Here is a 22,663-nt window from a genome sequence, read left to right as displayed (position 1 = left end):
GCAGATCTACAAGCTCATATCGCGCCACCGAGTGGCGCGATACGAGCTTGTAGGTCTGCTATTTTTGAAAAATCGAAGACACTTTTAGAATCTGATCTCAGGTCAGAATGGGTTAATAATTAAACTGTCAGGATGTAATAGACATTTTTAGAATCTGATCTCAGGTCAGAATGGGTTAACTTAGGAACATTGGGACACACGAAGCCAGGCATTGGAGCTCTGCTCAAAAAAGGTCAAAATATTGAAAATAAGACAATCCATACTCACAATGCATTGCATCGAGGCGCATTGTGAGCTTTTTTGACACCGTTGTCCGGCAAAGAATTCATTGATAGAATCATATTTAAGTAAATAATTCAATTCTGTTTTCAATTGCAAACAAAGAGCTCAGTGAGTCTTAGCAAGTTAGCATCAATGTTCAGCAAAAGCACAGCTCCGAGCATAGTTAATGAAATTGGGGCAAAGCTATGTTCCTTTCTTCATATCTAATTTAAACTCTGTATCATCAGCCATTACTTCCAAATACTGTATATTGCCTTGATTTACAACCCCTGCTAAATTTGTCAAATTAACCAGAAGCTTAAATGTATGCAGAAAAAGTGCATTTAGTGCAGAACAAAATATGCAACAGTATACAAACTGAGAGAGAATAAATCATTACAATTCTTTGGCTATGTTCTTCTATGTTCTTCTACTGAAACAAATTGAAGTCTGTTCAGATGAACATGTTTTTGCCTAGTTGGAAATGAGAGCCTGTATTGCCATCTAGTGTACAACTAAATGAATTACATCAGATAGCCATTACAACCAGTGTTAATTTTGGCAGCAAATTTTGATTTAGTTTTAATCCAAGTCTTTTGAATAAAACTCTATATCTTTTAAAATAATATATTTTTGTACAAAACATACATTTTACTCACATCCCATAATATTAATAATGGGTTACGTAACCCAAAGTGGGTCCAGACCAAACGCTGCATTACATCACATCCATAGCTGGATATTGTCTGAAATCCAGTAAGTAGTAAGTACACAGATATGTGTCATTTGAGACCAAAGTACACAGATCTCTGTCATTTGAGACCAGTAAGTACACAGATATGTGTCATTTGAGACCAGTAAGTACACAGATATGTGTCATTTGAGACCAGTAAGTACACATATCTGTCATTTGAGACCAGTAAGTACACATACCTTTGTCATTTGAGAACAGAAAGTACACAGATCTGTCATTTGAGACCAGTAAGTACACATACCTTTGTCATTTGAGACCAGCAAGTACACAGATTCAAGTGTTGAACAGTTTGGCAACTTTATTGTGACGAAATGTCAAACACTCTCTGAAACTGAAACTACTGTAGGCGTTTCCGAAATTCCACAACCGTGAATTTGGATAAATAGGTACATAAAATGACAACGAATGAGCAGTTCTCTAAACAACAAATCTTTACAAGTTTTCCACTTGTCTAAATCTAAACGCAACGTTCCTTTGAGTCTCAACACGGGGGCCTCACCTGCCCTCCTGTCTCAAAGCGGCCCCTGGTCCTCTCTCCCCTGTGCCTGAGGGGCTCCTCAGAGCCCCGGCCCTCCGGCAAAGATGAGCTCCAGGGCGGCCTGGATGTCCCCCTCTGTGGCCTGCAGTGCCCGCAGCATCAGCTCCTCGTCCTGGATGCCCATGTTCCTCAGCTGCTGCATCTGGGACTGCCACCGGCCCTGGCAGACACGCACAAACACACGCACGCACGCACGGAACATGTCAAAAGGAGGTTGATTTATCCGTTTATCCAATGAACAGAATAATTCAAAAGTCTAGAATTCCCTCTTGGGTTGACCTGCTGCCAACACAAATAATACTAGTATTAGGATAACCAAGCACACATTTTAAGTATCACTTCTTATTCTGTCTCAAACCATTGTTTAGTGGCAAGAATTCAACGGACGGGAGATGCAGGTTTATTGGGAGGGGCAAGACATAAAATATGATAATAAATTAACTATTTGCTTCCGTTTACCATGATTATCAATGTTAATTTAAACCCCAATAACCTACATAATCTATAGAGGTTTCTGGTTCCCTCTAGCCAGGTCAGGTCAGGATAGCAAAAAAATAGCAAGTGAGCTTGTAGGATAAATTCCAAATACTGGTCAGCGGTAATATTAACCCATTCTGAACGGGAACCCATTTTGGTGTTAGCATCATGTTATGCTTTAGCTATTGAAAAATAGCAGATCTACAAGCTCATAGCGCGCCACCGAGTGGCGCGCTACGAGCTTGTAGGTCTGCTATTTTTGAAAAATCGAAGAACGACTTTTTTTTTTTTAGAATCTGATCTCAGGTCAGAATGGGTTCATCAGACCAGTGTGTGTCCGGCGGAAACCTCGTATGAATCTGATCCCAGGTCAGAATGGGTTAAAGTATTCCGAGGCCCCCCTAGACTCTGAGAAGGCCTGTCCTAGTGTTCACCTGTAAGGCGGTCATGTTGGTGGCTTGCAGAGCTTGCTGTAGAGCCTGGCTGAAGAGGTCATTACTGACCGGGGTTCCTGAAGGGGCCACTCCAGAGGGGTCCGCCTGCATGAGGGACAGAGAGGACAGAAAACTACCTTTTTACCGTTATTATGAACTAATGCTTTTGTGTATGATTTTAAAAAGGGAGATTATGCAATGTGTGTGCATTTACAGTCAAACGTCAAAGTCGTATTTGTCACACACGTTACCGCAGTGAACTTTGACCCATCTCTTGGAGCGGTGAGCTGCAGCGGTGCCGCACTCAGGAAATAATTTGTAGTTGATCCAACCCCCCCCCATCCAACCATTGATAATGAGTGCCAAGCAGGGAGGCATTGGGTCCCATTTTTTACAGTCTTTGATATGAGCCGGCCAGGCATCGGACCCCGACCTCCCAGTTTCAGGGCGAACACTCTAACCACAAGGCCACTGTCTGGTATGTACTGTGTACACATGTGTTGAGCATTTATGCATGTTGGGAGTGAGTATTTATTCTGTGCCGGTGCATACGAGCCTCTTCGTGTAAGTGAGTAGGACATGCCATATGTCTCCCAAATAATTACATAATTTCAGATCTTTTTCAGGCGTACTTTTTCGTCTGCTCCATCTATTTATAAATGCACCATGTCTCTGTACGTCTGTCTGTATGTCTGTACGTACGCGTGTAACTCGAGAACCGTACGCCCCACAGGCTTCAAATTTGACACACACGTCCCACACCCCCACAGGGAGTGCAGTGCCCGGTGTCGAGACGGTCGGACCCACGGTTGTCCAGAACCGCCACAAAAGAGGGAGAGACAAATGCACCATGGGGAGTGTTACAGAGAATGGCAGAGGGAGAGACAGTGAGAATGAATGGAATGAGGGAGGTAACATGATGTATATCCACACTCACAGTGGGTATGTTCTATTCCCATCTTATTCTGCTATGAGATGGGAAGACCTCATGTCATCTTATCAATTTGTTACAGTAGCTTTCCTCCCTTGTGCCCTCTCTTGCTCTATCCGTTCTCTCTTGCAGAACGGAGAGAATGGGAGAGAGAGAGCTAATTATATACCGTCCAGGCAGGACAAAGTGGAACTGTCCCAGCAGTATGAGTGCGAGTGTGTGTGTGTGTGTTACAGTAGCTACTTCATTTCCTTCACTCCCTCTTTCTCCATTGTTACAGTAGCTTTCCTTCCTTGTGCTCTCTTGCTCTCTCCGTTCTCTCTTGCAGAACAGGGAGAGAGAGAGAGAGGGAGATAATTCTACACCCAGCTCGCCTGTGGTGTGGGTGTGTGTACTGTATTATAGTGAACATCTTTAGCGCCATTACCCCTTCGTCCTCCCACTCGATGAACTCCCTGCTTTCTTTTTGGTTGTGTTGTCTTCAACTTAAGTTGCATTATTACTTTCTAGCCCATCATAAAAAATATTTAACCTGCCCCAGCCCGACCCAACCGGTACGGGTTAAACACATTTCATAGGACCAGTGACGGTCGCGAACATATTAACTGCATTTGTTATTTCCTCCGCCATCCGCACTTGGCGGTCTGTTCGAGGTGCTGTAGCTCTGCTGTCGATCGCTGTGCACCTCCCACACGAAAGCATATCATTTTGCTCTGGGGACACATCTCATTTCTGAGGCCGTTCTTCCGAGAAGCTTGGCGAACATTAGCGGAACTCATTCTTATTCACTGCGAGCACAGTTGAGTGCACTGCTTGCTCTTAAAAGGTAATGAAAAGCTATTATTTGGTTGCTCATGATTGAATCCACCCCTACACAACACACACCCACCCACTGATAATATTATTAAGTCCAGAGTGGTATAAAGAGAGGGTGGCGACAATAGAAGTCCAACAATAATACCATCACATTTTGGTTCATCACACTGTCAGGCCTGGTACTGTATGTGGACTACACGTCTGCTATACAATTACAATACTGGTGGTTCTCAAAGGACCACTATAATACCATGAATAACCAAATGGTTCCATTTGTACACTCTCAGAGTTACAGAACTGTGAGGATTATATTTTAACCACATGCAGGAAGCGAGGCATTGGGCCGTTAACCAATAAACATTGTAAACGATTGTAAAATATTGGTTTTCCACTCGTGAGGTGGGATTAAAGTTTAATCAAAAGGTGTAAATAACTTCCTTTATCTCAATCTGAGATAAACCCTAACCCTGAATTACTCAAAGAATATCTTGGAAATGGGAATGGGAAATGGGAAATTCAAAAATAGGTTTTGAAGCTATTTAACACATTCCCTCGCGTTGCCATAGGCTGTAACGTGATGCTAGTGCGAGAGAAATGCGCGACATAAGCAAAGAAGAAGAGCCCTCATCCGGCCGACCCAGAAGTGATTGCCCTCCTTTGTCGCACCAGGCTCACTCACAGCCATGATCTGCTGCTCTAACTATTAATATACATAGTGCGGCCTCTAATTAATGTTTTATTAAGCTCCAAACATTTATAATAATATTTTTCAGGAGGCATAGTTACATGCAAAGATTTTGAAATAGTTTCCTGGCTTGAGACACGAATGGGAAAAACAGGAAACTGTCAGTTTCCCAATGTGAAAATAAAAATAAAAAACACATTCTAAATAATAGAGGGTATGCGTGTGACATCATCGTACCTGGAAGTTATGTGGGAGCGCCCACTGAGTGGCAAAAAACTACTTTCTGGCCTTTACAGCCAATTCATCCAAACAGAAAAGTCCTGTCGGATTTCATTAAACAATGTTAAACTCACCAACATTGCAGCTGTACGAAAAGCTTTAATTATCCTCTTTCTATCTGCAAGGTTTTTGTTTCATAAAAATCCACCATATTAAAAAAAAGAAAACATCCACCATAGAAACGTTATGAGCTACTTTCTGTCAAGAAATGCCCTGCATTTGATTATTTTTTTAAGTGTCAGAGTTTGGAAGTGCTTGTTTAAGTTTTCAATAACACAACATTTCGCTGCCTCCAGCATTGTGACATTTAGAAACAGGACAGTTGAGTGATTTCCAAGGAGCGCTTCCAAACTCCAACACTCCATGCTGCTCAATGTTTTGCCACTCAGTCTAGATGAGGGGGGGCGTGTCCTGATGGGAAAATCATGCATGTGCATACTCTATTTGGCATGCCGGTATTAATTAATTAATTCACCCGAATACCGCCAGGATTTTCCCAGTTTTTCCCTTATTTTGAAGAAGCCAAAACCCGCGACCGGATGTTGCTTATGCTACACGTGTGTGTTGTGTCGGACCAGATCCGGTCTCTCGCTCGGACACAACAGGATCACTGCGACCATTACAGCGTTGGCTAAACCTCGTTTTGACCAGAAATGCCATCTAGGACAAGGAATGGGCGAATAAAGGCGACCGAAAGAAACAGATACAGTGCGTGCGCACTGCGCAGTTCAAGCCATTTACATCTTCACCGAGCAACCCAGTGCTAACGTAAGTAGCAACACGACTCGATCGATCATAATTCATAAACACAAACAATAAAAGACCAATTGACGTACATCTATGGCAATGGCGTTAAAATGGTTTACAGTAAGTCAGAGCTATTTGTAGTAAATATCGGTTTTCGATACATTTCCAGTTAATCTCCCCAGCCCCAGTGTGACTATGTGCTTCTCGTGTGGTGAAAGGGTCTCCTCTACTCACCTGGCTGGCCGTGGTGGGGGTGACGGCGCTGCTGTCGGGGGTGCTGGCCAGGGCCAGGGCGGTGGCCAGCTCGCTCTGCGTGATGGGCCGAGGTCCAGTGGCTCCGCTGTGGCTCAGGGACACCGGACGCATACCTACTGCCCCTGATCTGCCCGAGGGGCCTGCCTGGTTCCCCTGTCACACACACACACACACACACACACACACACACACACACACACAACATTTTATAGTCTACACATTGTTACTGATACGTCATCAGCCAGCACCACTCCATCCATGCTTCTCACTGCTGAAAGAAATAGTGCCAGTTCGAGACTAAACCTAAAAGGTTAATAAGTAAACACTAATTTGATTCAGTAGTCCACTGTCAGATGCATTAGTACAGAAATACTGCAGTGTGTGTGAAGTGATTTTAGTGAATGATAAGTGGATGTTGCAGGGCAACAGATTCTTTTGGGGGGGCTTTTTATGCCTTTATTGATACAGTAGAATAGATAAGACAGGAAATGGGGAGAGATGGGGAGTGACACACATCAAAGGCCGCCGGGATCAGGACTCAAACCTGCAAGACGTTTTAAGGCTACATTGGACCCTAGAATAGATGCCCAGACCGCTAGGCCAACGCTCCGGACCGAGGCAGAGCAGTTTGACTACTGCCATAAACTTAAATGCAATGCACTTTTTATGCGTCTTCCTAAAAGTAAAAAAGCCCAGTGAAAGGTTACAGCTTATTCAGAACTCCGCTGCTAGTGCCAATAAAAAACATAAAAGACACATCAATCTAGTCTTAAGTACCGTAGACTCCCTGTGTCTTCCAGAGGCTTGTTTGGAAAGCGCTCAATGGAGTAGGGCCAGATATCCTGTCATTTTATTATCCTACACAAGTGGCAAGCCCAATGGTTCTCGACCTTTTTTGGATCAGGGCCCACTTGATGGAATTGTTTTAAGTGTTCGTGGCCCTCCCATTTGACCACTCAATTCTGAATGGCTGCCATGTTAAGTGGTCAGATGGGTGGCCATGTCTACTTCCAGTGTTTATTTTAACAACCAACCAAGATTGATTGCCTTGGATCTTGTATCAATGGAACCAACCAACAAGTTCCCATTTATCAGTATAACAATGAAGACATTTTCAAGGTTTTTAAAAGGACCCCTGGCTAATAAGACAAATATGCCTTAAAACATTATACTTGCCCTCTACAACTAAAATAAAAAAATTAAAACACCTTAAATATTGTATTTCTTTCATAAATAGAAGACATGTGACATCATCAACTTGCGACAGGAGCAGTTCCATTTTCTTTTTATGAAAGAAATAAAATATTGAAGGTGTTTTTATTTTTGAGTGGTGCAACCACTCCTACAACCAGCAATGTCCGTGTACCTACCTGTTTGTATCAGTGGTCATGAGCACGAGTGGTGTGTGCATGCGTGAAATTGGAACACGGGGTAATGCTGCGTGCATGCATTTATTAATACCAGTAGGGGGTGCCAGACACAGAGAGAGAGGTAGTGCTGTGCCAGAGAGAGAGAGAGAGAGAGAGAGAGAGAGAGAGAGAGGGGAGTTGCACCACTCGGTTCACACAGGTGTTAGTTAGAGAGCAAGTATGATGTTTTAAGGCATATTTGTCTTATTAGAAAGGAATCATTTTAAGAAGAATTACCATGATTGTCTTTACATTTTATATTGATGTTATATTATCACTCAAACTTTGTGTTTTGCCAATTATTTGGGGCACCCACTAACAATATCCTCACAGCCCATAGGCTCGGCCTCTGAATTGCCATCTTAGATCCTGTACTGCAGGCTTCCTAGATATGCATAACCCTTCCTGTTTAGCCCATTCTGACCTGAGATCAGATTCATACGAGGTTTCCACTGGACACACACTGGTCTGATGAACCAATTCTGACCTGAGATCAGATTCTAAAAATGTCAGTCGTTCTTCGATTTTTCAAAAAATAGCAGACCTACAAGCTCGTATCGCGCCACTCGGTGGCGCGATATGAGCTTGTAGATCTGCTATTTTTAAATAGCTAAAGCATAACATGATGCTGACACCAAAATGGGTGCCCGGTCAGAATGGGTTAGAATAGTGTTGACTGTTAATCTTTTCCATCTGTTAACTATCTGTTATCAACTATCTGTCTCGCCCACGAGTGACTCACTCATCGCTTCAAGAAGGAGCAACACAGGAGGCAGCGCTTGTTTTTCTCCATGAAAATCACAATGGGCTATATGCACAGTACACAGAAATAACTGTGTTACCGATTAAGGCTCTGTTCCATTTAGTGTGCATTTGGTTCCATTTGTACACTCTCAGAGTTACACACGTACAGAGCCATTTGGAACCCACACAAGGACACTTCACTGGTGTAGCAGAGTATTTCAGTGGGCCAACATGCAGCACCCTGACTCCGTTTGACCAGAATGGAACAGAGCCTTCATTAGTATCAGCAGTAACACCTGTGAAGGAAGTATGGATTGGAAGGGGCCCAAGTTCTTTTCAAAATGGCGTGTGTGCATAGAGCCCATTGGGTGGTAGGTTGCAGGCCACATTACACAATCTGTCCTTAGCTCAGAGGACGTTGGCAGTGGTCTGACCTCTCCAGTATGGTTGACTTTATTGAATGTACCCCAGGACTTTTTACTAGCCCACGGAAACCCTCATATAAACACAGGTGGTGTTGTGGCTTTGACTGACTAATGTATTTGCTTGGAGACGTGTAACTCACCGACTGGAAGTCTTCGTCGTCATCAGACATGCCCTCGAACATAAATCCTCCTGCAAGACAATAGGACAGAGCAAATATTAATGGTTATGATGGTATTAACAGGAATACCGTACATATGTAATGTATACTGTATGTATCTTGAAAACTACTGGCTTAATCGTCATAGAATTACTGTGCACCTTCATGAATGCCAAACATTGGCAACCTACTGTACTGAGTTTGGTGACTCAATGGCCTTTCCAGTTTAAGACCATTTACACACAGGATCTGTTTGGTGGAATGCCATGCCTTAACCATTTGAGTGGCCTCATGTCCCATGCTCTGGCACCACCCTCAGGCCAAAATATCAACTCTTCACACAAGATATGTCATAATGTAATAGATTATGACAGAACAGCTTCTGGGATGAACCTGTTTTTGTTGACCCCATGCATAATGTCCTTATGTATATATAATGCACAGTACACAGCGGCTGCTATGCGCACATGCACACGCACGCACGCGCACACGCGCACACGCAGTAAATGTATCTGTAGAAAGAGACCCTTTGGTTATATTGGTTGTACAGCCTGTAGATAAGGTAAGAGAAACCCAACAGCTGCGCTGTTTGTAAAACAAGCTTCTAAATGATCTGAAACACTTTACATGTACCCCCCCCCCCCCTCCCCTCTTGTATTTCTTGGGGGAAAAATGACACGATGGGAACCATGCACAAAAACTAATTTCACCCACTTTTTTTACTTTACTTAAAACTTAAAACTGTAATGTGACAAATAATAAAGTTGATTCTGATTCCTTTTGCCAATTTCCACTTCTCCAGCTGGGTGTAATTGGCAGCATGGGCTCTTGAAGCAGCTAGCGATGCTATTAGTATATTTGTTTATCACAGCACAACTTCAACAACCTTTCAACAGCCGACAGCCGTCCAGCAGGTTGACAGTCACATAAATATAGGCCACAATTATGCCTTGCTGGTATTAACATCTGGATTTATATGTATATGCTACAGATGTTAATACCAGGTGTCCTAGTGCCACAGCATCTGAATCAAGAAATATCCGTATTAGGATTTATATGGATTAAGTACTGTACTTAAGTACAATTTTGAGGTACTTTACCTTACTTAACTTTCAATGCTTCCCACACATTTTTACCAATGCATTTCCAAAACTTTTCCAAAACATTTCCAGATTATTTAACCCAATTTCCAGGTCTATATAACAATCATTCAGCACAATAATGAGTCTGTTACTATGTGCAATGCCCAAAGGCAGGCAGTGTACTAGCAATAAATCATAGAATACAGAATGCTACTGTAGAATTCTATTCCAAAATGTGTGCCAGATGTTTTACTACACCACCTATCTTAGGGCATAGGTCGGATCACAATCACACTGCAGCACGTTGTGAGCTTGTAGATCAGTTTTTTTTTAGGCTTTTAGATATTAGGCTGCCAAAACCAATGCATAGCCAGCTATTTTTCCAGGACCCTTGAAAAATTCCAAACCTTTTCCAGGAATGGTAGATGTTTTTTCTTTTCATGGGATGACACCTCAGAGGCAAATATTGTACTTTTTTTTTTTTTTTACTCCACTACAATTATTAAAAATAAAATAAACTTGCGTTACTAGTTACTTTGAAGCTTTATTGTTATTCTTACTTAACCCATTCTGACCGGGCACCCATTTTCTTTGTTGGCATCATGTTATGCTTTAGCTATTGAAAAATAGCAGATCTACAAGCTCATATCGCGCCACCGAGTGGCGCGATACGAGCTTGTAGGTCTGCTATTTTTTGAAAAATCAAAGAACGACTGACATTTTTAGAATCTGATCTCAGGTCAGAATGGGTTGATCAGACCAGTGTGTGTCCAGTGGAAACCTCGTATGAATCTGATCTCAGGTCAGAATGGGTTAAGTAAACAAAATGGGAGTACCTCCTCCACCACGTGAACCTAACCCTAACCGCATGTCCGACCGCTGTTTCCGCATGTGGGTCTGTTGGTGTGTCTAATCTGTGTGTGCATCCCGGTTGATTACCTGGCATGTCTCTGTAGGAACTGTTTTAGTGATGTGTGTTGGTTAACCCATTCTGATCTGAGATCAGATTCATACGAGGTTTCCGCCGGACACACACTGGTCTGATGAACCCATTCTGATCTGAGATCAGATTCTAAAAATGTCAGTCGCTCTTCGATTTTTCAAAAATAGCAGACCTACAAGCTCGTATCGCGCCACTCGGTGGCGCGATATGAGCTTGTAGATCTGCTATTTTTCAATAGCTAAAGCATAACATGATGCCGACACCAAAATGGGTGCCCGGTCAGAATGGGTTAATCCATTCTGGGCGGGAACCCCTTTTGGTGTTATTTGGTGTCATTATGTTATACTTTTGCTATTGAAGAATAGCAGATCTACAAGCTCATAGCGCGGCACTATAAACTTGTAGGTCTGCTACTTTAGAAAGATCGTGAAAATGTGCCTCAAATCTATAGTTTCAGTTTTTAACTCAAATCTTTGCTTCTCGAGGGTCCCTGGAACAACATATTTTCAGATGGGGGTCGGCGGCATATGGTTACCTGGCATGTCGCTGTGAGAACTGTGTTACTGATGTGTGTTGGTTGGTTAATGGTTGGTTGATGGTTGGTTAATGGTTGGTTACCTGGCATGTGGCTGTAGGAACTGTGTTACTGATGTGTGTTGGTTGGTTAATGGTTGGTTGATGGTTGGTTAATGGTTGGTTACCTGGCATGTCGCTGTAGGAACTGTGTTACTGATGTGTGTTGGTTGGTTAATGGTTTGGTTAGTCAATGGTTAATTACCTGGCATGTCGCTGTAGGAACTGTGTTACTGATGTGTGATGGTTGGTTAGTTAATGGTTAGTTAGTGGTTAGTTACCTGGCATGTCGCTGTAGGAACTGTGTTACTGATGTGTGATGGTTGGTTAGTTAATGGTTAGTTAGTGGTTAGTTACCTGGCATGTCGCTGTAGGAACTGTGTTACTGATGTGTGTTGGTTGGTTAATGGTTGGTTGGTTAATGGTTGGTTAGTTAATGGTTAGTTAGTGGTTGGTTACCTGGCATGTCGCTGTAGGAACTGGACGAGACATTGCGGGAGGAGCTGGCACTGGCCTGGGCAGGCATGCTGCCCGCTACAGAGTGCAGCACTAAGATGATGGCGTTAACCAGCGCAGGGTGCGAACTGATCAACCTATAGAAACACAACATACCCACAGTTCATTCCATCCGTGTATAATTAGGCATGCATTTATTTTGTATAAATAGTGTTGGCAAAGGAAACAAGACTCAGCATCTCTATGTATTTTAGTCTGCCGAAAAAAGGTTTGGGAACCGCTGCACTACACCACACTGGCGTTGGATTCTCAGTGGAGTGCTAAATGCTAAAAATACATCTCAAATGTCCAAGTCAAGGAGGACAAAACACTCCCATATTGATTTGGCTCACTTCTCATGTAATGGGAGCCAACCGGCTTGGGATGGAAATCTACCGAGTGGCGTCCCCTGCTGGTTCTAATTGGCATAGTTCCACTCACTGTACTCCTTCACTGTGTGTCATGTCGGTGCCAACTATCATTAGAGCCCGACCGATGACACATATTTGTGTCTGGTGTCGAGTCCTAGACTACCAATTACCAATTTTAATAAAGTACAAAATCAATTCTAATCATTTTGAAAAATGGGTCTGGTTATTTGGTTATGACCAAATGTAAAAAAGCACACTTACACGTCCAGCATGTTGGGGTCTGTGAACTGAACGAAAAGATCTTTGTCTTGGAGGACTCCTGCACAAATCACAGTGATATCGTTGCAATACAGTAAATATGTTATTACATGCATGGGTAGATTGGACAGCATGGGAATTAACCTTTTACGTTTTATTTTATACTTTGCCTGTACGATGGCGTTGTGAGGCAAAAATATCTCATGAAGCACTTGTCGGTCTGCTATTTCTTAACCTTTTTGCCTATACTATACGAACATGGGGACACCAGGTTAAAAGTGGTTACGCGTTGATCAAACTGAACAGGGCTTACCCAGAGCTATTGGATCTGACCTGAGACCCGGCGTGGCAACAATGATCTGGTCCAGAGACTCTTTATTGGTCAGCATTTTGTATACCTGTGTGGGAAAACAGTGTGGTATTATTAAGTAATGTTGGCAGTAGCTCAGTCAAGACACTACTAATTAGGGAAAATAACTAATAGTCGCCTTAATCCTGCACATGTAGGCGAATCAAATAATCGAGAAGGTTTATATTTTGCAATTTCTTAGACATATATTATATATATATTATCAATGAATCGACACATTTTTCATAATTGACTAAATTGATTAGTCGGATTTACCAGCAAACCCTGCAGATGGTGCTGTGTGGGTACACGAGGGGTGTACAGTAACAATATATGTGGTATTGACTACTCACTGAGTCTTTGTATGCAGAGTTGAGGGAGTGTAGAGCAGCATGGAACACCCTGAACTCTCTGGCTGCTGTGGTTCTGTTCACAGGCTCTAACGATGGACAGAGACAGGGGAGGAAGCCATTAGTCATGTTTATTGTTGGTGGTGTTGTGAGTAGAGTGACCAGCCACTCAGCCTGAGTGGCTAATCTGAATAGGTTTGCGGTGTAAGCTCCGAGGTAACAATCACTCGCCTATCATCGCGGGTAAAAACTCATATCAGGATTCGAGCTTGTGGATCTAATACGTTTGTAACTTTGTATGACTCTGTAGTATGATCACCTAGGCCATTAACCCATTCTGACCTGAGATCAGATTCTAAAAATGTCTATTACATCCTGACAGTTTCATTATTAACCCATTCTGACCTGAGATCAGATTCTAAAAGTGTCTTCGATTTTTCAAAAATAGCAGACCTACAAGCTCGTATCGCGCCACTCGGTGGCGCGATACGAGCTTGTAGATCTGCTATTTTTCAATAGCTAAAGCATAACATGATGCTAACACCAGAATGGGTGCCCGGTCAGAATGGGTTAATACAATTTAAAATATGGCTTCTGCCCAACAGCAACACTATCCATGACACCATAATAATGTGTGGACACGGTGGCGCCTGCTGTAACTTCTTTGTCGAACTTGGGCAGCCAAATCGCGGTCCTGGATTTTCGGTGGCACCGAGAATGCATGCACTGAGAAAATCAGCCAATCAACAAACAGCCTGTCGGAGTGGACCAATAGCAGCCAGCTGCAGCCTCGGCAAAAGCAAATAACAACGAAGCCTGTTAGCAAAAAAACGAGGGGCCCGCCCACCTCCCGAGGCAACAGAACAGAGAAGACAAATAAAAAAATAATAAAGTGTGATTCACACCGTCAGCTTGTTCTTTTGTCATTCTCTAGCATGTCATGATCTTTGCGTTTTTAAACGTGACCCACACTTCCAAGACAATCGGTTGACGAGGAAGTCAGTATTACTGTCTTTTAGTTGTCATTGCATCGCTTTGATTACGTTAACCCATTCTGACCGGGCACCCATTTTGGTGTTGGCATCATGTTATGCTTTAGCTATTGAAAAATAGCAGATCTACAAGCTCATATTGCGCCACCGAGTGGCGCGATACGAGCTTGTAGGTCTGCTATTTTTGAACAATCGAAGAACGACAGACATTTTTTTAAATCTGATCTCAGGTCAGAATGGGTTCATCTGAAAGAACCCATGAATGGACACTGGACAGTAAAGTCAAGAGTAGGCTCTTCTGCAATGACAATAATGACTGTGCTGGCATTATATACTGTATAGCCTAGGCTACAAGTCAAGCCTTATAGGCAATACTATTTTGATCAACTCACATCAATAATTAATACCGGGTAAAAGAAATATGTCACATATTGTACAATAGCCTATGAAGTTAATATAGGCTATATTTAATGGTTTGCACTGCAATGACAATGATCTGAAAAATTAATGAAAATCTATTGTGCCGTTGCGCCCGTCGTCACGGATCGCACACAAATACATTTTGTTAGCCAAGACCACTGACATTTTACTTCGGCATATCTCGCTCATTTCTTATGCGATTCTTAAAGTTAAAAAGAATCAGCATAATCCTTGGGAACTCTACAGGTGCGCACAGAGGCTGCATGCGTCTTCCTGTGCTGTCATTATGAGAGAGAGAGAGAGAGAGCGAGCGAGCGAGCGAGAGAGCGTGCATAGATAGGCTATATTAAAGACTTGTAGATATATAATTGCTTGCGTGCGCTGAGAGAGAGAGAGAGAGAGAGAGATGCGCTCCAAATTTGGTAAATCAGATCGTTCCGCAATGACTGCTTTCATTTCATGTCATTTTAATATTAGGATGATAAAAATGCCTAATTACTGTGTACCTTAGAACTCTCTCGACATGATAGAGTTGCTAGGTTTAGGTTTGTAGGCATCATGGACAAGTAGCCTATAGTGGATTGAAAAATTAGGTAGTAATGCCTTTATCTCACGTCAATTTTAGCTTCGTATAATTTTATACATTAGCATCTTTCATTCAGATTATGTTCAATAACGTTACGGTAGGCTACAGAAGGTTACAGCCAGGTTCTTTTTTTTTCTAATATATTTTTTATCCCACGATTTTGTAACCCATTTTTCACCCGTGTGTCAATCATCTAATCCTGGGCTCTACACACCCTCCACCAACCTAGTCCCCATATATGGGGGACAAGGGGAGAGCAATGGACTTGAACTCATGCTTCCTTCATGCCCGAGTGTCCAAGTTGCTCCTTTACACCTGCCAGGGGGGACTTTCCCTGGTTGGACGTAGCGTATGGAAGGAACACGTTATTCCAACCAGTTCCTTTCCCCTCCATCAGGCGTCCCGGTTTACAGCCAGGTTCAACCAAGTTGTGGCTCTAACTGGAGTCGATCCCGTTCTGCCTAGTTCAGACAATGCTCGTGGGTCTCTGTGATTGGCCAAACGTTGATTTTCTGCCTTGCTCAAGGGCACTTTGGGACCTCGACAATTGGGCGATACCCTTGGCGCAGTCGGTAGTGCTGTCGCCTCACAGCTAGAAGGCCCTGGGTTCTATTCCCGCTGGGGACACTGGGGGAGTGTTCTCTCCTCCGCGTCATCAGTGCCCATACCGAGGCGGGGTTGGAGAAAGGGCCTTTCTGTGTGGAGTTTGCATGTTCTCCCCGTGTCCCCTAGGGTAGGTACCCTCACAAAAACATGCAGTAATCCTGGTCTCTAAACTACCACCCCCTGGCCAGCCGGGGCACCTGATGGAGGGAAAAGGATCTGGTCGGAATAACGTGTTCCTTCCACTCGCTATGTCTGGCTGGGGAAACTCTCCTTTGCCTCCAATGAGTCGGTCGGTGTGAGCTTGCCACACACGTGAATGTGGGAAGTGAGGACGCTGGCGTCGACAGTTCGCCGCTTCACCTCCCAATGTATGAATGAATGAACCCTTGTAAAGCCCTTTGAGCACTTGGAAAAGCGCTATAAAAATGCAATTCATTATTATTATTATTATATTATATTTTATACATACCTGGGCTGGACTCGTGCTCCGGCCAGGTCTTTTTCAGAATGTGTACGGTGGCTCCCGGCTGGATTCCACAGGCATCCAACGTCAGCTCATCCTTCAGCTTTCTGCCACAGTGGACCAGCTCTGAAACAAACAGTCACTCTTTCCGTTAATCATTTTCAGTGAATGACGGACATACTTAGCCAAGTATCACTTTAACATGTGTTTTCCAAAATCTGAACAATAGCAGATCTACAAGCTTACAAAGCATCGCAATTCGCGATGCGTTGTGAGCTTAAAGAGTGGATACTTTATTACTTTTGCGTGCCAAACAATGGTATAGCTGACACTGATGATCCACTGTTCATTTATCAATGTATACTGTCTATGTACATGAACATAACTGATCTACAAGCTTCGTATTGAGTTTGTGACACGTTGTGACTGTGAGCTTGTGAGATCAGTTTGTTTGCAGCAAGCACCACCAACACTGATACAGACCAGTGAAGCCCTGTCCTATTATCAGCGACTTTGGGCTTCTGTGAAGTCACTTATAAACAGTGTTGTGACTAACGCCCTTACATCGCGTTACGTTACATAACGTAACTACTATTAGCAGTAACTTGTAACCTAACGCTTTACATTCCCCATTCCATAACGGCCTTATAGTTATTGTGCGAGCGTTACCCGCGTTATGGCGTTATGTCAACTTATGTGATCAGTGAAAGGTCTCGCAGCTCCGTGAGTCTATCATACATTCATACAGGCGTCTCTGTGCTGCTGACTGCAGTGCAGAGACTAGAGAGCGCTCTCTGTGTTGACAGTTTCGTTTGTGCAGTCATACTAGCCGCTCAGCCCACATGGCTTACACCCTAACATGATAAAAGCACGTCGCAGAAGAGGTCATTGATTGGCTAACGTAGGGGCAGATTTCAGGGTAAGCCAATCAGAGACAGTCTACAGGGTGGGCGGGCTTACTGGCTTTTGTAAACAGTAACAGATTTATTCACAGACACACGAACCCTTGTAACACATACATAGATACTACACAGACAGAAATCTCCGGTAGAACGAAAATCATAATACAGTACCACACGCTAAAATGGCAAATGCGGATCATGACAGCGAGATCGGTTGCTTTGGGAGTTGGAAATTTAAACACTATTTTGAGTACTTGCGACCCAAAGGACCCAAGGACGGTGAGGTGAGGTGAAATGTAAATTGTGTGGCGGACATAAAACATTGTCCTCAGCCAAAAAAAGCAACGCAAACCTCCTAAAACACCTCAATACAGTCCATGAGGCTACGAGACTTGTGGCCATAGAAGACCAGGCTAAATCTGATGGACCAACACCACCAAAAGTTCTCAATGTGCTTATTTATTTTTATTTATAACTTTACGGTGTAAGAAGAGTGTACTCATTTTATTCGATTATTATTTATTTTCTTCATATTGCACTGACAGCACCATTTGTTTAATTGTTTTGAAGGCAAGTTGAGGCTACAATAAAGATGCCTGTCAAAATTCCTGAACATTTTTATTGTTCCACTACATTTCATAATGTTAGGAGGGAGTTGTGTTTTCTCTTACTGTGCGTTTTTTATATAAATTTCTTTTTTAAGTAAAGTAAAGTAAAGTAAAGTAGTTACTTTCATAATTTCATGTAAAGTAAAGTAACAAATTACTTTTTTAGATAAGTAACGATAACTATAATTCCTTACTTTTTAAAAGTAACTTCCCCAACACTGCTTATAAATATTGGTAGTTGCGGATTGTGGTTTTTTGGGCTTCATTCCTAATGCCGTTTAAACCAGTGGTTTTCCATGTCAATTTAATATGCACTTGTCCACAGACCCCACATCTGAAAATAGGACTGCTATCCTACAAGATTTGTGTATTTACAATTGCACTTTAAAAAAATCTCTAATATACATTTTCTTTTGAGTTTGTGGATAGCCAATGTTTGTATATATTTACATGTAGGCTTGTAAAGTGTTCATGTGCCTTTAATAGTCACTTATTTTAACCCATTCTGAACGGGGACCCATTTTGGCGTTAGCATCGTGTCGTGCTTTAGCTATTTAAAAATAGCAGATCTACAAGCTCATTGTAGGTCTGCTATTTTTTTTTAAATCGAAGACACTTTTAGAATCTGATCTCAGGTCAGAATGGGTTAATAATGAAACTGTCAGGATGTAATAGACATTTTTAGAATCTGATCTCAGGTCAGAATGGGTTAAGCTTGTTTTCATAGACCTGGTATATGCTTAGTTATTTCTCTCATGAAACCTATAGCACCAGTGATACGATACAGACCTATAAGATCGGGGTCCGGTATGGAGTCAGACAGCTGGGCGGCCACCAGCTGTTTGAGAGTACTGATCCTGTAGCCTCCTGGTGGTACGTCTCCTGGCATCATCTCTGGGAAGTGGAACGTGGACTTAGGCTGGTCCACCAGCTTCAGTGACAGGTGCCACTCCGACGACATCATGTCTACCTGCTACAACAGAATAGAATAGACTTTATTTTGAGCAGCTCCCAGACCCAGAGGCATCATTGTAAAAGAGACAGAAAAAAAAACAGATAAGACTAGGGGAAGAAAGAAACAATCGTAGAATAAAAGTACTTCATATTCTACCTACCAACACTGTTGGTCCAACAGTGTAACTCAGCGATCATAATTCAGTTAATCTTTGATTCAGTAGAAACATTTAGAAAAGCTTGTTGTGTGAGTGGAGATGCTCTCTGGCCCGTGGTGATCCTTAAATGTGTCCCTTAGATCTGGTGCAACATGAATATGATCAAAGTTTTTCTGAAATAGAATATGCATTTTGCAGAATTTCCAACTCTGAATTTGAACTAGCTCTGGTCCATATCTCTAATGTGTTGAACCAATTCGGTAGAATGTCTCATTATAGAAGTGTATATTTGTACGTCAGTCTAAATGTTATGATGAATTGAACATGGTACGTGGACCCTATTGTAAACAAGTGTAATGCTTTATGGTGTCGTTAACAGTTTTGTATTGAAATGTACTGTAATTATCCAATCTGTTAATAAATACTTCAATCAATCAATCAACATTCGGGCAGAATAGCTGATCTACAAGCACACAACGTCGCGAGTCACAACAAATTTCGGTGAAAATGGTTGGTGTGTAGACTGAGAAAGGCAGACGCCAGGCTGTGGGACCCGATGGTTAAAAGTAATCCAGCCGAGATAACCATACGCAGTTAAAAACCATATGAGCGCACGACGCATTATTATACTGTTTTAAAAAATAAATGAATCGGCAGACAGTATGTGCTGATTTATTAAACGAATACGATTAGAACAAGAGATGTGCACACTCACCATTGTTTTGTTTTGTTGATACTCCACTTACTTCCTGGTTTTCTACGTAGTTTGTCACGTGGCTCGCTTTCCGGGAACCTGGATTAGATGTTATAAATTAAAACTCTATTGATAAACCTCCATTAATTAAGCCTTAGAAATGTTTGTAGTATAGAGGTTCGCGTTTTTTCTGTTTATCTACGACGGATGAGACGTTTTAGTCACTTATTATAATTTACAAAATCACTTAAATTATATTGAATTGAATTGACTATAAATGTCTGCAGTAAAATGCACTACAGTGGGGTCTTTATCTCACCCTGCATCGCAGACAAATCACGAAACATTAGCCTGCTATTATTGCATTTGAATTGTATAACTTCATAAATTCACAGTGCAACGAGTGGACGTGGACGAAAATCAGAAAATTGTAGCTACAGGAAAGAGGAAACCATGATATGATGTTATGTCTCCAAATCACCCTAATCCCTGATTGATTTTCCTCCTGCTGCAGTGCAACTGCAAGCATTGCTGTCGCTGATCTGGGAGACTGCACACAGACTAGACACAACACAACACTTCTTTTTCATTTTTAGGCCTATAGGTTATTATCATATCACACAACCTAATATTTACTATATAAAGTCCCATTTTAAATTTCGGCTACTTCCCAAAACAATTGACAAACATCATTGAACAAATGACAAATGTATAGTTTGGTGAACTGTCTGTGCCCCGGCTATAGTTTGATGCCATTTGTACTTTTATAGTTTTATTCAAGTATACATTTGAATACAACAGCTAGGACTTAATTGCTACTTAAAACAAATCTGAGTGCCAGTGGTCGAGATCTGGCCGTGGTCCGACTCCGTGGGGACATACAGCAGGTTAGACATCCCCCCAGACAGTGTGACATCACCGCTGGACAAAGCGGTGTGTGAGGAGTGGTTTGTTTCTGTGAACAGAGAATCGTCCCAAATCAATGGAACTTAAATCCGTACAATCTTTGACGGCGCACTGACCGCAAACTATAGGATTATTATAAACAGACAAACAGTCAGTCGCGTCTGTTGAAGTAGCACAGTGCTTCTCTGTGTTTTTATTTACTGTAAAGGGGAATGTACTACAAGAAAATATAAAGACCGCCTGCTTTGCTGAAAGAGAAAGAGCCACTCATGAACCGCTGCATGGCTGGATGCTGCTCGGTGATTTAACTTTTGTTCTCTGAACATCATTCAGAACATGGTAAGGATTATTCAAATTGTGTATTTAAAACAAATGAGAAATGATACGTAAATAAATAATGATGCTATATCGAGAATGGGGGTTTCCAAAGACCACGCAACAGCTGAAGACTATACGTATCCCGCGGACTGACCGGCCGGGGGCAACTGTTTTAATATTTGACAAACTAAAGTAAATACGGTGTCGGTATGAAATTACTGTTTCTAAATAGACCGTTTTCGTTGCAAACCAGAGGCCTGTACCACAGGTATGTGTTTATTACCCGATAATGTAGCATTTATGAATGAAATGCAATGCGCGGCGCCCCCCTTTGACAAAAGGTGAGAACAGCAACATTTTCCATACTGTAACTGCACGAGCTGGCAACTTTGTATCCAAAATGGTGAATGCCAACATGCCAACATCACATCCTCAGACCAGACCATGATATTCACTCACTTTTGGGTCAGATGCTATTTATTTGTACAACATGAGTGAAGTGAAATCATCAGTGAAGCCTATGTAGCCTACTGATGTAGCCTATAGCCTAGCAGCCTACAATTATGAGGCAGGCTACTTTTACTTTATACTTGTATACTCTACTATATATCTCAGAGGCATACTCCTTATGCCACTTGACACTTTCATATTTTACAGTTACTTTGCAGATTTAGATTAGTTCAAAACATATACTTTAAGCACGTAAGCCTATCTTATACTCTTAAAAGACATGCATTTTATTTGTAAGAGAGTACCATTTGTATTTCTATATCGCTATTGCTACTTTTACAATCCATATAGACTGTTCATATGCATTAGGTTTACACTAGTCTTTTAATGTATTATTTACTTAGTTTGAAGTCAGTGCTGTGCAGTGGTTTTGTCCTGAAAGGACACCTAGCCTGATGTTGCCCATATAAATAGTCTATATATCACATTAAGGAGAGCAGCTGTGATTTCCTGGCGGGATTTACAACTTCCTGTGGGATACAATAGTCTTTCATAGTAAACTGCAAACATAGTAGTGCCCAAGAGGAAATCCTATAATCTGATTTGGATCAAAGACAAGTTTTCTTTTTTCTGTGACTAGATCAGTCGTTCTCAAACTTCTTAATTTCAAGGACCCCCAACCCCCCATATCTGTGTGAATACAACAAAGTCGCCCTTTTACCAACTCGCGCCAGGCGTACAGCAATCTGGTATTCCTAAAGTAACCTAAGTAAATTAAGCTTAAATCTTTCCTAACCTTAACCTTAGTAAAACGTTGCCAAACATAATTATTCCTAAACTTAACCCCAGTTAAAACTTATTTCTAACTTTAATCAGTTAAACAAAATACAGAAACAAGAGTGGTCGGCGTGAGGTTGGCAGAAGAAAACGAGGGTGAGATGGAGTATGGGCGACGGTACCTGATACCCTCTGAGTATACATGCAGGGTCCATTTAGTTCCATTTGTAGTTTTGTACACTTAGAGCTACAGACCTGTAACTGTAGGGTCCATTTAGAACATTCTAAATGGTCCACTGCGCTAGATTATGTCCCCGAAATGTTCCCATGGTAGGCTATTTGGTGTGAAGTTTTAATTGGAATTAACATTAGTCAAAAATATATTGCGTTGCGAGTCTACAGTTGTGACTACAATGGGGAGTTTATTGCACAGTTTGGCAGCCAGGAGGGAGAAGAGCAATTGACGTGTGGATCGTTGTCCAGGGTGTTTTAAGG

General features: G+C 42.1%; 2 protein-coding genes across 3 annotated transcripts in view; one reads left to right on the top strand and one right to left on the bottom strand.

Annotated features, from left to right (window-relative positions):
* Positions 1 to 1,295: 1,295 nt before the first annotated feature.
* ubl7b (ubiquitin-like 7b (bone marrow stromal cell-derived)) lies at positions 1,296 to 19,813 on the bottom strand. 2 transcript variants are annotated; one of them, XM_083759867.1, is made up of 11 exons: positions 19,739 to 19,813; positions 18,701 to 18,884; positions 16,408 to 16,527; positions 13,338 to 13,423; positions 12,949 to 13,033; positions 12,639 to 12,696; positions 11,971 to 12,104; positions 8,896 to 8,945; positions 6,157 to 6,330; positions 2,465 to 2,569; positions 1,296 to 1,713 (listed from the first exon to the last, which is right to left on the bottom strand). In XM_083759867.1, the coding sequence occupies exons 1-11, from the start codon at positions 19,739 to 19,741 to the stop codon at positions 1,573 to 1,575; spliced, it is 1,140 nt and encodes a 379-aa protein (XP_083615993.1). In that variant the 5' UTR covers positions 19,742 to 19,813; the 3' UTR covers positions 1,296 to 1,572. The 2 variants fall into 2 exon arrangements, with proteins under 2 accessions (XP_083615993.1, XP_083615994.1); XM_083759868.1 differs by having other exon boundaries at positions 1,296 to 1,701.
* An 823-nt stretch (positions 19,814 to 20,636) lies between these two features.
* cd276 (CD276 molecule) overlaps positions 20,637 to 22,663 on the top strand; it is a 181,808-nt gene continuing 179,781 nt past the window's right edge. The window contains exon 1 of the mRNA XM_083759869.1: positions 20,637 to 20,962. The gene's annotated coding sequence lies outside the window, so the exon portion shown is untranslated. The remainder of the gene's footprint in view (positions 20,963 to 22,663) is intronic.

This window comes from Protomyctophum parallelum (genome assembly GCF_964188405.1).
Source record: "Protomyctophum parallelum genome assembly, chromosome: 2".
Classification (NCBI taxonomy): Eukaryota; Metazoa; Chordata; class Actinopteri; order Myctophiformes; family Myctophidae; genus Protomyctophum; species Protomyctophum parallelum.
The sequence above is the reverse complement of the archived record's forward strand: the minus strand, read 5'-3'. Positions and strand labels throughout refer to the sequence as shown.

Coding starts and splice junctions, on each gene's coding strand:
- ubl7b (XM_083759867.1), bottom strand. Junction 6,331..8,895: donor ACGACGAAGACTTCCAGTCG/GTGAGTTACACG, acceptor TGTGTGTGACAG/GGGAACCAGGCAGGCCCCTC. Junction 2,570..6,156: donor CCCCCACCACGGCCAGCCAG/GTGAGTAGAGGA, acceptor TCCCTCATGCAG/GCGGACCCCTCTGGAGTGGC.